We start from the raw sequence: 14,283 nt of genomic DNA on the forward strand, positions 1-14,283 counted from the left end.
GGTCTCCTTTGTGTTGCTATCTTTCTCCAGTTTACCATTTACATTTCTTTTTCCAGTCTTGTCTTCATTTTTTCCTACTGTGCTTTTCTATTAAGTGTTTTTGCTTTGTTAAGTTCAAACTTTATTTGACCTTCACACAGTTCTGGTCTTATACAGTGGGGCAAAAAAGTATTTAGTCAGCCACCGATTGTGCAAGTTCCCCCACCTAAAATGATGACAGAGGTCAGTAATTTGCACCAGAGGTACACTTCAACTGTGAGAGACAGAATGTGAAAAAAAAATCCATGAATCCACATGGTAGGATTTGTAAAGAATTTATTCGTAAATCAGGGTGGAAAATAAGTATTTGGTCACCTCAAACAAGGAAAATCTCTGGCTCTCACAGACCTGTAACATCTTCTGTAAGAAGCTTTTCTGTCCCCCACTTGTTACCTGTATGAATGGCACCTGTTTGAACTCATCATCTGTATAAAAGACACCTGTCCACAGCCTCAAACAGTCAGACTCCAAACTCCGCCATGGCCAAGACCAAAGAGCTTTCAAAGGACACCAGGAAAAGTATTGTAGACCTGCACCAGACTGGGAAGAGTGAATCTACAATAGGCAAGCAGCTTGGTGTGAAAAAATCAACTGTGGGAGCAATCATCAGAAAATGGAAGACATACAAGACCACTGATAATCTCCCTCGATCTGGGGCTCCACGCAAGATCTCATCCCGTGGGGTCAAAATGATCATGAGAACGGTGAGCAAAGATCCCAGAACCACACGGGGGGACCTGGTGAATGACCTGCAGAGAGCTGGGACCAAAGTAACAAAGGTCACCATCAGTAACACACTACAACGGCAGGGAATCAAATCCCACAGTGCCAGACGTGTTCCGCTGCTGAAGCCAGTGCATGTCCAGGCCCGTCTGAAGTTTGCCAGAGAGCACATGGATGATACAGCAGAGGATTGGGAGAATGTCATGTGGTCAGATGAAACCAAAATAGAACTTTTTGGTATAAACTCAACTCGTCGTGTTTGGAGGAAGAAGAATACTGAGTTGCATCCCAAGAACACCATACCTACTGTGAAGCATGGGGGTGGAAACATCATGCTATGGGGCTGTTTTTCTGCCAAGGGGACAGGACGACTGATCCGTGTTAAGGACAGAATGAATGGGGCCATGTATCGTGAGATTTTGAGCCAAAACCTCCTTCCATCAGTGAGAACTTTGAAGATGAAACGAGGCTGGGTCTTCCAACATGACAATGATCCAAAACACACCGCCCGGGTAACAAAGGAGTGGCTCCGTAAGAAGCATTTGAAAGTCCTGGAGTGGCCTAGCCAGTCTCCAGACCTCAACCCCATAGAAAATCTGTGGCGGGAGTTGAAAGTCCGTGTTGCTCGGCGACAGCCCCAAAACATCACTGCTCTCGAGAAGACCTGCATGGAGGAATGGGCCAAAATACCAGCTACTGTTTGTGCAAACCTGGTAAAGACCTATAGTAGACGTTTGACCTCTGTTATTGCCAACAAAGGTTATGTTACAAAGTATTGAGTTGTATTTTTGTTATTGACCAAATACTTATTTTCCACCCTAATTTACGAATAAATTCTTTACAAATCCTACCATGTGGATTCATGGATTTTTTTTCACATTCTGTCTCTCACAGTTGAAGTGTACCTCTGGTGCAAATTACTGACCTCTGTCATCATTTTAGGTGGGTGAACTTGCACAATCGGTGGCTGACTAAATACTTTTTTGCCCCACTGTATGTGGAAACATGCATTCAGAGTAACCTTTGTGAACAGTTGGTAAGCAGCCCTGACAGTGAGATGGATGATGGATTTGGGGTTTCTTGACAGGATAGGACAATGATATTGCTCTGTGCTCAAACACACACACAAAAAATGAAGTACAACTTTGTAATAAACAGGTTCCCTGCCAAATAATACCAGGATATTCAAGTTTGGGTTTTTTCTTCCTCTTTCATTTTCAGAATTTCATCCTCTTCATTCAAAACCTCCACACACTTATTCGCCTTTGTTGTTAAGTACAGGTCACACTGGTTTCTACTTGCTATTCGAGACTGGCAATGGATGTTTGTGGGCAGGAATGTTGGACAAAAAATTATTTCCATAGGTAGTTGGCAGTAGATTTTTTTTTAATTAACAAAGGGTTTATAAATTGCAGCTAAAGCCTATTATAGATATATAGTCTAAATGCACAATTAGGGAACATTTAGGTTACCAAGCCTTTAAAAATTCATATGAATGAAACAGAGTCCAGGGGCATGTTCAGAAGGGGGGCATAGGGTGCCCCCAGCCCTTGGCTCTGTCGACGTGGTGTAAGCATGTAGCTGAGCTTGCTTGCAAAGCTGCAGAGTCATGGAAATGGCTGTAATCATGTTTTCTCTGTGAGGCACCAAAGCTAAAATCCATTCACAGTATTATTAGTAGTATTACTTACTTTTATGCTCATGCTAGTCTGATGTAGGGTTAAAAACTTCCTGAATTGGTAATAGTTGAGGGATTGGAGGGTTTGTTATATTAAATGATCTTAAAGGTTAGAACTGAGATGGACACAAATTGAAAATACATGTTTCTGTTACTGTTGCTGGAAATGCAATACAGCAGTACACGGGCAGTTATCTTTCTGTGTGTTTCAAGTACATTTGTACTATCTCCATCTCTCGTGTTGCCCTTAAATAAATCAAACAACCTTAAAACTAGTTCTTTACTTGTTCCTCAACTTGTTCTTTCTTCTTCTCATACAACAGAGACAAGAAATTTCTGAAATCTAAACTTTCATGCCACCCGCAGTGGAGAAACTGTGAGACTACAAAAACCGGATTGTTGAGACAAAGAGCCCAATAAAATGGCAGCAGGCTTGGCAGAATGTGTTTTATGCTTTTTGTGCGTGTGTGTTTCTCATTTGAGACCAAGAATATGGGGATGCAGACATTGTTTTGTGCCGTTGCTTCTTTATATTTGCATTTTTTAATAATGCACGATTAAAGAACTGCAGAGTCTCCTCCATCTGCATGAGCCCCTCGTGCTACAGTCAATCACAGATTTAGAGCGAATAAACTCATGTGGCTGGTCTCATTCCTTTCATCATATATAACATTTTCTTTCCCAGCAAGGTTTCTCTCTTCTAGCGTGTTCTAGTGTAATCAAATGTGGCTTTTAGTGTCATTTATTTGCCTACGTACCTTCACATTAGCATTAGTGAGTTTTTGGCTGCCACAATGTGTAATGTGTAATACTTCCAAATACATTCCATATATGAACTGAAAGGCAGAAACTGCATTTCAGGAGTCTTTTGTGAAAATTATAAAAAATCTAATTATGCTCACCCAAATTGTCATTTTTTTTTTCCTGGTGTTGTTTTATTTGATTTGATTTCTGCTCATTTTCCTCTTCAGTGGGTCCATAAACGCTCTAATGCATTTCTGTGATTACTTAATGCACACTGAACTGCTTAAGTGTGAAATGTGCGGCACATATTGCCTTGGCCTTTAACTGCAAAGTTAACACTTTTGATTGATGCTCTTTCAGCGAAAGTATAGCCAAAAGGTCCACTAATGCATACAAGGCCAAGTACTTCTGCCGCCATGTTTTTTTTCTCACACAAAACATTTACAGTGAGTGCCTCTACGTAGCAGCTGTAGGGTGATGCAGTGAAGTCATTCTTTTACTAGATTTACTAGGATTAAGTATTAGTAAGGTGGACCTCGAGCAAGTTCCTGAATCTATAGTAGCTGCAGAGGTGTTATTATATACCTGACCTTGTGCTCTAGCTGGCGAGACTCACACTGACTGAAACGTAACAACAATACAGTCTTATATCATTATTTTCCTGCCAGAACATTGAGTACGCTGACATTTTCTTCAGTCACTGAAAGGTGGGCCAGGTTGCTTTTGAACTTTAAAGTGCTTATCTAGAACCTCCTGCTCAGCAATACCTGCCCCAGAATCTCAATTCCTTTCACCCAGGTGACACACATATTATGTGTCAACTGTATCAAGCCAAAGCTCATATGCCATTCAGTATTCTGAATCAGCTCTTTTTTTATGTTTATTTTTGCCTCTCATCTTTCTAACCTTTGTACCACAGCAAAAGTGAACATTATGTCTCAATAGCAGATCTGCCCTCCAATATCCTTTTATATCCAGTTGCAGCCACCTGCCGTGAACACGGGTATTAAAAGCAACAAAATCGAACACAGTTGCTTCAGTTTTATTGGTAATGAAAAGAGGGCTGTCTGCCCGACATTTGCCAGGACATAAAAATATAAGGTAGCATTTATACGTAACCTTAAATTATAATGTCCACATAAGGGTAGGGTCTAAATATGGGAAGCATTCAGATATTGTAAGCAAACACATGAACAGCTTGTTTCCTCTAATATAGAAAAAAAGGCTTTTATGAAACCCAAGCCCTTGACGACCCCGCCTCAATGTGGGTGGGGTCGTCATATAACATTGACAGAAACACAACACAATAATGGTGATGGTATACCTGCTGCTAAACCAATGGTAAACGTCTACATCTCATCATTGGACCACAGCGTTGCCTCAATGCCAGGTTTCAAAAATGGCAGGTTTGATTCTTCTTGCTCTCAAGACCTATTGGCTAACGTCATTCCCTGACCAATCAGTGAATTGCAGTCTAATGAGGGGACAATTTCAGCCAATTTCCCATATATAACTATAGAAAACTCTAAAAACCAAGTCAAGTCAAAACCTTCCTTTCCGAGTGGAAATACTGGTGGAAATAAGAGATTGTAGAATCAGCGGAAACACCCTTCAACATTATTATGAGTATTAATGTTGCATGGTTTGTCCATCACAGGGACAAGTTTTTGGAATGGCACAAATATGACAGCCAGCTGATCCGAGCAGAGTCAGGCAAACCATTTTATATATCACATGTCTAAAAATATACATCTGAATATCAGATTTTTACATCACCAAATATCAGTCAAATGGGTCTTAAAAATCCTGTTTTTATGTTTTACCTTGTCTTGCTATAGCTCCTTGTTGCTCCTTTCTGATGAGTAGTGATCTAACCATTAAAACCGTTAAAAAACAGATTTGTCAGACCAGCCATCAGTTCACGGAAATTGAGGGTTTGAGCTGAAATGGATACCTGAGTGTGACGCACTGAGAGAAAAAGGAAGAGGATGGATTTAGCTGCAATTTAAACTCATGATACACAAGATCAAAAAATAACCTTCGGAAAGTTTTCATAATAAAATTGACAGAGCATATCTGAATTAATCGTGGTACAGGACTCTTGCAGTGCATGTTTCGACCTGTCATAAAAGCATTTATATTTTTAAAAATGATTGCATATAAATAAGAAACATCCAAGATCCTAATATTGTGCATACTGGCTCATTGTCAGCGAACAGCTGTTAATGATATTTGTTTTATTACAAAACAATGAGGCGGGGCGGGGATTCCCCACATTGTCGTCTACTGTTGTTTCCACCAAATACAGGGAAATTAAAGTGAAATTGCAAAAATCTGCCCCCCCAAAAAAATTTTTTCCTGCAAATATTTAATATTTCAGGCTTTAAGGGGTTAATTTATATATATTACATAACATTTAAATTAATTATTTCACACCTGACTTGGTTTAGTCAGATGTTAGCAAAAGAATTAAAGTTTGCTCTCTGCCATTCAAACATCTTGCAATTAAAAAAATGCTGACAAATAGTGTCTAAATTTCTGTTAAGAGAAGGAAAACGGTTTTTCATTTGTTGGACGCACAAACAGTTGCACAGAAGCACAAAGCTCTTTTTGATCCTAAATATACAAATATGATTCAGTAGAGATCAAACTGAAGACGGTCTCAACATCTTTAGGGCACTTGAATATTTTCAGGTGCCTGGAGTGACGACTAAACTCTGTGTCTTCTGTTTCCCTTTCAGGACTGGCTGAGTAAGTTTGGGTACCTCCCACCGCCTGATCCTGTGACTGGCCAGCTTCAGACCAAGGAGGCCCTGACCAAGGCCATCAAAGCCATGCAGAAGTTTGGAGGGCTTAAGGAGACTGGAGTCTTGGGTATGTGGCTAGGTTGATTGCGAAGCTCTGCTCTACGGAAGGAGCACTATGGCTGGTTTTATATGTTCACTGATACCAGCGTATGTAAGAGTAAACGCCTGCGGAGGAAAATATAAGGTATGCCTTACAATAGAACGCATTCCTACCAACAGAAAAGCAACAGAGGCGAATCAATAACGCTTTGACACAATAACCACCGAACAATAAAAAGGTAGCTTTTATTTCAGTTCTTATGTACTGAAAAGCATTATATTGCACAGCTGTCTCCATGTCATGAGACACCTTGTAAGCATAAATCATTCTTGCTGCCGCACCACACAAAGCAGAATTACAGTACTGCTATGTACCTACTGTACTGTATGTGATTGATAACACTGGTATGTCTGAAGCGGAGCAGTATATTGATTAGTGTGGGTTTTACTGTTCGCTCTCATGTGAGGCCCTCATAGTTTCCCGCGGTGCATATTGGCAGTCTCACTCACTCACACAGACAGCAATTCTCCTCTACAAACAAAACTCTTTACAGGCTACTCCCTCGCACATACACAAATATAGAAGGTAGAGAACAGGATACTGTATGTGAATAATTTGCTAGCCTAAAGCGCTGCTTCTCAAACTGTGGGGCGTGGACAGCCATCTGAGGAACATGATGTGATGCTAGGGTGAAGCTGAACATATTTAATGAATATTTATTTAAGTAAGACTCAATTATTTGGGGTAATTATCAGTAAAATGACCCTTTTTTGTGCTTCTGTAGTGGGGAATGCCAGAAATAACTGTGGATTTGGAGGATGTTAAACTTCTTCCTGGGATGAGATACAGTCAATCAATCTTTATTAGAAACTCAAGATCCAAAAAAATGTATAAAGAAAAGAATCAGTGTCCTAGAAAAATACATAAAGTTACATAATACTGTTCGGTAACTTTGTGGTGATCTGTTGTACAGACAAAGCATCACAGTTTCATTCAGACATACCCTCTACTTTATCAGAAATAGCTCCAGCGCAGGCACAGCATTTCCTATACTCGCAAGATTGAACAGATGGTTCAGGTATCAGCACAATCCATTTTAGTGTCTCGTCACTGTGCAGAAATGCTGCTGTGGTTGTGGTGGAATAAAAAGAGAAATGGGGTTCAAAACGTCTGTGACAGGTGCCTTCTCCTGGATGTCCATCCGAGTAATCTCCACGGGCCGCTCCAGCGTCTTGGCTCTGAGTCCGGGCAGCCTCTCTTTCTTAAAGTGGCCAAAAGGCCGTACAAGTTCTTGGAGGCCTGCTGACTTCTGAAATGCAGATCATGACTGCGCTACATGCGTATCCATAAATATCACTAGTTCTGACATAATAGGTTTGCTATCACGACTTTTACTCAGTAAATGCCTGAAGGGGAAGTTGGGGAGCATGTATATGTTTTGGCCCAAATGGCTTCTTGCAGCCTTTTGTTCAGTCAGCTGTGTACGTATATGTGCTCATACAGTGTAACATGACTCTCAACTACTGAAGCATTCATTTTCAAACAGATGTTGAACAGTGATGGATCACATGTCCTTATTCATGCGCAAGCATAAAATGCATTCATACACTAGCTAATTCTCTAAAAATAACATGGTAACTGTGCCATGTATTTGAATTAGTTTATATATGTGCATGTATCTCTTCTGTCCTGCAGACCAAGAAACACTAGGGCTGATGAAAACACCCAGATGTTCTCTGCCTGACGTGTCCGAGACAGAGGGGACAGTGGGACGCAGGAAGCGAAGCTTGAACCCTCAGAACAAATGGAACAAGAGACATCTATCCTGGAGGTAGGGAAAATTAACAGGACGCTTTAAGGTCACACGCAAGCGTCGTCGCCCAGATACAATAAAACCAGCGAGTCCACAGACGGTGAATCCTTATTTTCATTCCCAGTGAGAGTAGCTATGTTAAGGCAGTAATGTATAATACAAATATGAAACCTAAATAGGAATCATCCTAATGATCAAAATAAATTCCCTTTCTTCAGATGTGATGCTTTTATCTGTCTGTAACCATATAGATAAATATTAGCTTTAAGGGATTTTTAGAGGTTTGTATGAATTTCAAGTCCTGCAAATGATGCATGATCCTTTTTTTTAGGACCTAGACCTTATTCTGTAAACCAGGGGTCCCCAATCCCAGTCCACGAGGGCCGGTGTCCCTGCAGGTCTTAGATCTCACTCTGGGTCAACACGCCGGAATCACATGATTAGTTCATTACCAGGCCTCTGGAGAACTTCAAGACATGTTGAGAAGGTAATTTATCCATTTAAATCAGCTGTGATCAATCAAGGACACATCTAAAACCTGCAGGCCCTCGTGGACTGGGATTGGGGACCCCTGCTGTAAACGGTTACAAACCACTGAAAGCTTAGAAGTGCACCCAGCTCGTGAGGCTGGAAGGAACATGCCACTGGAAACATTTGCTACTTATATTTGACTGTTTTAACTATAATATAGTAAAAATCCTCTCTCAGTCTATTTAAAATGATTTCCCATCTGTGCATGCTTTATTAGAACAGATTAGATGTCCCTTATTAAAGTGGAAAACTTTGGTGTTTTTAATTGACTGAGAGTATTTTGTAAAAATAAATAAATAAAAAGAATACATCGAACTTAATATAATCAGCAAACGTGTCTTTCTTATTAGATCATACACAAACCTTTGTGTAAATTATTCATAAAGTTTTCATAAATGAGACAGGGCTTTTATTTTTTTTAAGTCTTCAGATTTAATACCGATGCCTTTTTTATAATTCCTAAAGAGAAGGGTCACAGTCTGCTGTTTATACAGTACATGATAAGATAATATGGGCATGTTAAAAGCAGCTGGGCCATCTGTCAGGGATCCAGCTTAGTGTTAAACAGCAGAGGAGGAGGCGGTGAAACATATGGTTGGCCTGAGCTGGTTCGCACACGCCATCGGGAGATGATCTAAGGTAGGTGGTGTGTCAGCCGGTTTGTTTTAATCTGTGTGTGCTGTGCAGCAATAGACATCAACCTAAAGAGCAGTGCAGGGGAAGGGAAAACGAATAAATAAACATTTTGGTACTACATATGCACACATAAACAAAGAGTAACACCCACGCTCTTCACTCCCATGTGTGGCTGGATTTTTTTCCCTTTAGAGATGGGAGGTCTTTTGATAAATATCCCCGAATCACCCTCTGCTTATTCTCACCCACTGATATTGCTGTGATATTGGCCTGCAGTGAAGCTGCTGATGGAAGGAGTCAGCCAAATTATTATTTTATATATGACATATTGGCAACGCTATACTTTATTATATAGGGTTGGAATGGAGGTTGTGGAGTTGCTAGTCTAAGTATTAATATTTTAAAATGGAAGAGAATAACAAATAAAAATTTGTCACAGTTTATCAGTAGAAATGTCTTAAAACTGCATTCTGTCTAATAGCCTGCAGGGGGAGACTCTTCTGCCTGCAAAAAGAAGTCAGTTTGTATAAAGGTCTGAGGGAAAATGACTCCGCTGCTCTCTTAATCTATTATTAATGCATTCGTGTCCTCTGAGTTACAACGCTTAATTGACACAGAATGAGATTCAGTTTGTAAATTGTGGCCCGGTTTAGGTAAAAACAGATGAGAAAGCAGGGTATGCTTTGTGACTAAGCATGCTTTTCCTTCCCTTGATGGCCTAACTGCTCAAATCAAGGCTTTTCAAAAGATTCACACACCAATGAGCAGCAGCAAGGTGTCTGCGTGAACTTAAAATACAGTCTATGCATGTAGTACAAGTACAGATTTTACACTTGATTTTAGACATGATTTTACGTTTGCGTTATAGAGCTTGAGAACAGGCTCAAAAACAGTTGAGGCTGGTACTGCTTTGTGCTACTTTCATAGGATTTTGCAGGTACAAACTGTTTTTTGACAGCTGATTTCTAATTATTTGTAATAATTAGATAAATACAACATAAATATCAGTATGTGCATATGAATAAAGTAGCAAAATATATGTGAATGTTAATCAAGGGTTTACACAAAGGTTTCTTTGTGTATGATCTGTTGGGTAAACAACTATTGGTTGGCCAAGTGTTTTTATGTCACTTAGCATACAGTAGTTATAAGTTTTGCTTTAGGGAGAGTGTGGCATGCAGGACAGATGGACCACAGCATCCTGCAGAAGGATGATGAAACAGGCAGGGTAATAGATCTAAGGTAGGACAGAAGGAAAGCAAAATGAAGCAAGAGGTGGTTGGAAAGCAGGACATCAGGGCACTTGAGGATTGAAGAAACAGGTCGATAAGCAGGAATTTTCCACTGGTGGGAGGGCTGGGCGCGCAAAAGGGACTGTGGGTGAGCCGTGATACTTAATAGCAGAACAGAAAGTAAAGCAGTGTGTAAAACGGAGTTAGCAAGATGAAGATGTCTGGGTAATTGTGAGCTGCACAGTGAAGTATTTGATTATAACCAATGTCATCCATCCTTTTTCTTAGCTGTGTATCCAGTTCAGGGTCATGGGTGGGTGGATAGCTCGTCAATATAATTTTTTGTTTTTTCAAAGATTAGCTTTTATCTAAACTTTATGAAGAAAGCTTTATTTTCACCGTGTGGTAGTGTGGCCCTAGATGTAGACCAGTCGATCCATCGGCCTTTCGACTACGCCCACAGCAAGGCTGACATTTGTGTTTAGGAAAGAATTTTTTGTTTGTTTGTTTGATTAGAACACGAACTATGATAAATTTAGTGAGTCATTAATTTCGATTCCACCAGTGAAGTAGTGCTGCGTAGCCAGCCCACATTTTAAAAGGTGTGAGAGCCAAATGTGACGTAGTGTTACATTTCCAAAAAGTGAAAAGTGTAATTTCCGTGGAAGAAAATTGTGCCAGGAGCTTTCCACTTTGCTACATTAATAACAGATTACTAACTCAAGTTGATGTTGGAAAATCATCCAGACTTTATTCCCAGGGATTACAGGTCAGGTTTATCCAGCCAGAATCAGCTGAGGAAAGTAAGCTTCTTCAGCAGGTTTGTGGCAGCAAAAGCAGCTGCTCAGACTGCAAGACGGATGAGTTCAGGTGGATGAATCACTTGTCACCGGAGGCAGAAAGGTTACAGCTTTTTGATAACAAATTACCTGGTGACTTTGTCCCTGTGGCATCTCCTTGTTGAAATAATCCTCAGTTCACTTGGGGCTTTCGGTCAGAGATACAGCCTTTTTTTCAGGGGTGGGGTGGGTGAGGATGTAACTGCACATGGGTGGGTGGTTTAGGGGGACAAGTGGGGTGGGGGTGGTCCGCATAAGGTCTCAGATGACCTGGAAAAAGCAGTTGGCCGCAATCCAGCAGCACACCGCATTGAAACCATGGAGTCAACATCTGCTTCTGGGGACCGGCATGCACATAGCTGTGAGGTCCTGCTGTTTTATGACTGGAACATTTTTGCTTTTTTTCATATCACTCAGTCTCTCTTTTTACTCTGCTTCTCTCCATCCTGCTGCTGCAAACCTTCTGCTGTCAATCACCTGCTTTATGCTGCCTCCAGCCTGGCCCTAGTTGGCTCTGTGAAATAAGGCAGCTTCTTTTTCAGTCCAGTGAAGCCACCTTTCTACTCGCAGCTCTCACATTTGTGTAGCACCATAACGCAGCCAAGATGTACTGAAAATTGAGATGTACAGACTTGGTGTCTTTTAAAAAGAAGAGGAAAAGAAAAAAGAAAAGAAACAGCCTCTGGCTTCTGCCGAGAAACAGATGGGGCAATTATTCAGGTTTTATTATAAATGCCTGTGGATTATTTGTTGATTTCAGATTCATTCACATCTAAAGAGGCTTCCATATTGCATGGTTTATCAATAAAGCTACACAGTAAATTGATATAATATTCTATATAGAACAACTGCCTCAGGCATTGGAGTTACCACTGACATTTTTCATCCAGGTATTTAGCTTAATGTAAAAAATGCACGGATCACTGCTTGCTTCTGTATTGATTTGTGTGCCAACTTTTTCTTTTTTGCCGTGATATTATGCTTCGTATAATTATCCGACTTGGAAAATCACAAATTCAAACAGTCTGGTATTTTTTGCCATCTCTGTTTAGCACCAAGGTCACCGTTTTGTTGACTCGAGAACATTTAGGTTCATCGCCAATAAATGAAGCAAAGAGTCACTGTCCCAGTCACTTGTTCCTCGATGGGATCTTAGACAATTAAAAACTCTAAAACACTGTTAAAGCAGAATCTCAATAGAAAAAGGCAATATATTGTAATTGAACTTCCTTTTTTCTCAGTCCAGTATTACTCTGGGACAATATTGCATAATGGAGTTTGTAATGGCAAAACTAATTTCCTTCCTCATTACATATTTATGACTTAGATTCGCTAAAGACTTTGAAGAAATGCTATTTCACAGCCATTTTTCAAAGAATGAAGTTTTCCGTTTGCTAGATGAGATGTAAAGCTTGAAAATGGGAAAACATCTTAAATCCCCTCAACCATTTTATTTACATGGCATCCAGGAGGGTGATCACATTACTCTGCAATGAGTAACTTTTCCATTTTCTTGTCATTATGTCCATTATCTTAAATTATGAGAAGTTCATCTCACTGCAATACACATGGAGCCAATTAAAGATGTTAATGTATGTATAATATATCTGTCATGGTTGGTGAATGCTTTGGACCCAGGGTGCAGACCTGAAGCCAAATTAACCCTTTATTTAAGTGAAATTGGGACGATCCAACAAGCAGCAGTAACCCAAATCAAATACTAATAGCAGGGATAATTAGGTAATTAGTTAGTTAATTAGTTAATTAGCATGAGGCAATTACGAAAAGAAGACACAGGTGAAGAGAGTCAATGAATGAGACAAGGAGAAGAAAATCCAAACACAATGCACAGAAGATTATCTGGTAAAAGACTGAAGCAGGAAGTAACTAAACAGGGGACACAGGAACGCAAACTTGACAAGGAAGGGCGGGAAAAAAACCTCGGGGAAAAAACAATAAGGAAACTCAACCAAAGAAAATAGAAAATAAGCTTAGAATATGAAGAACAATATATAGAACAGAGCATACAAGGAATATAATAACGCACAAAAATAAAATATTAAACTCCAAGCTTGACTCCAAGCAAAGACCTGTCAGTTATTTGCTGTTTTTCCTCCTTAAACTACTTTTGAGCTGCTTGTGTCTTACTAGGCAGGTTTAAATTAGCCCAACTAAATGCAGAACTTAACAGTCTTGTTACTGATTTACAGGGGAAAAGTGTAACACTACAGGGGAATTACACTCAGGGTGTAATTAAATTGTCTTTGAAATTACAATGAAATTAAATTTACTTAAAAATACTTACAGGTAGGTAAGCTAGAGTAAGGGGCTAACAACTAAGTTTATTTCACAGGAAACAATTTGTACAATTTCATAATGATTTTGCAGAAAATCAGTCAGTGTTTTCATAAATCACATGGTAAATATGCTATACTTTTGGGCTAGGTATAGATATGGATGATAATAGTTATAGGATAATAGCTATAAAAACGTCTGATTAATCCAATCCATAATACAACCCAGACCCGGAAAAATGCAGTGTACTTAAGATGCGGAAATATTGTTTGTTTTTCCCCAATATTACCAAGAAACTGCACAGTACTTAAAAAACTACTTAAATTTACTTACAATTTAATTATTTTTTATTGCCTGTAAAATACATGAAGTTATGTGCTACTTAAAAGTACTTAAAGTGTGTCTTTTTTATTTGTTTCCTATTATTATAGCTACCAAATTTACATATTTGTAGATGAAAATAATTATTATTATAATTTTATATCTAATCCATTGAAATTACTTTTAATTACAGGGAAATTACACCCTTTGTGCGGGCCATACTATAAAGTGTTACAAACTGAGCTTTATATATATATATGTATATATATATATATATATATATATATATATATATATGTATATATATATATATATATATATATATATATATATATTAGGGGTGCAGCGATACACAAAATTCACGGTTCGGTTCGGTTCGATACTTTGGTGTCACGGTTCGATATTTTTTCGATACAAAAAAAATGTTCATGCATTTTTAATTTGTCATTTATTAAAATTATAAATATATATTTTAACTCAAAAGTACAGTTTTTAAATTTAACCCTAACCCTTGTGCGTGTTTTTTATTTTGACAGCGAATGCGCACCTGCGGACCACTTATGTGCAGCCCTGGTTATATAGCTC

General features: G+C 39.2%; 1 protein-coding gene across 1 annotated transcript in view; it reads left to right on the plus strand.

Moving 5' to 3' along the window:
* The window catches only part of mmp17a (matrix metallopeptidase 17a), a 107,970-nt gene that overhangs the window by 56,393 nt on the left and 37,294 nt on the right, over positions 1-14,283 (plus strand). The window contains exons 2-3 of the mRNA XM_004538235.3: positions 5,926-6,058; positions 7,727-7,862. Coding sequence (XP_004538292.1) covers positions 5,926-6,058; positions 7,727-7,862 — 269 coding nt within the window. The remainder of the gene's footprint in view (positions 1-5,925; positions 6,059-7,726; positions 7,863-14,283) is intronic.

This window comes from Maylandia zebra, linkage group LG7 (genome assembly GCF_041146795.1).
Source record: "Maylandia zebra isolate NMK-2024a linkage group LG7, Mzebra_GT3a, whole genome shotgun sequence".
Classification (NCBI taxonomy): Eukaryota; Metazoa; Chordata; class Actinopteri; order Cichliformes; family Cichlidae; genus Maylandia; species Maylandia zebra.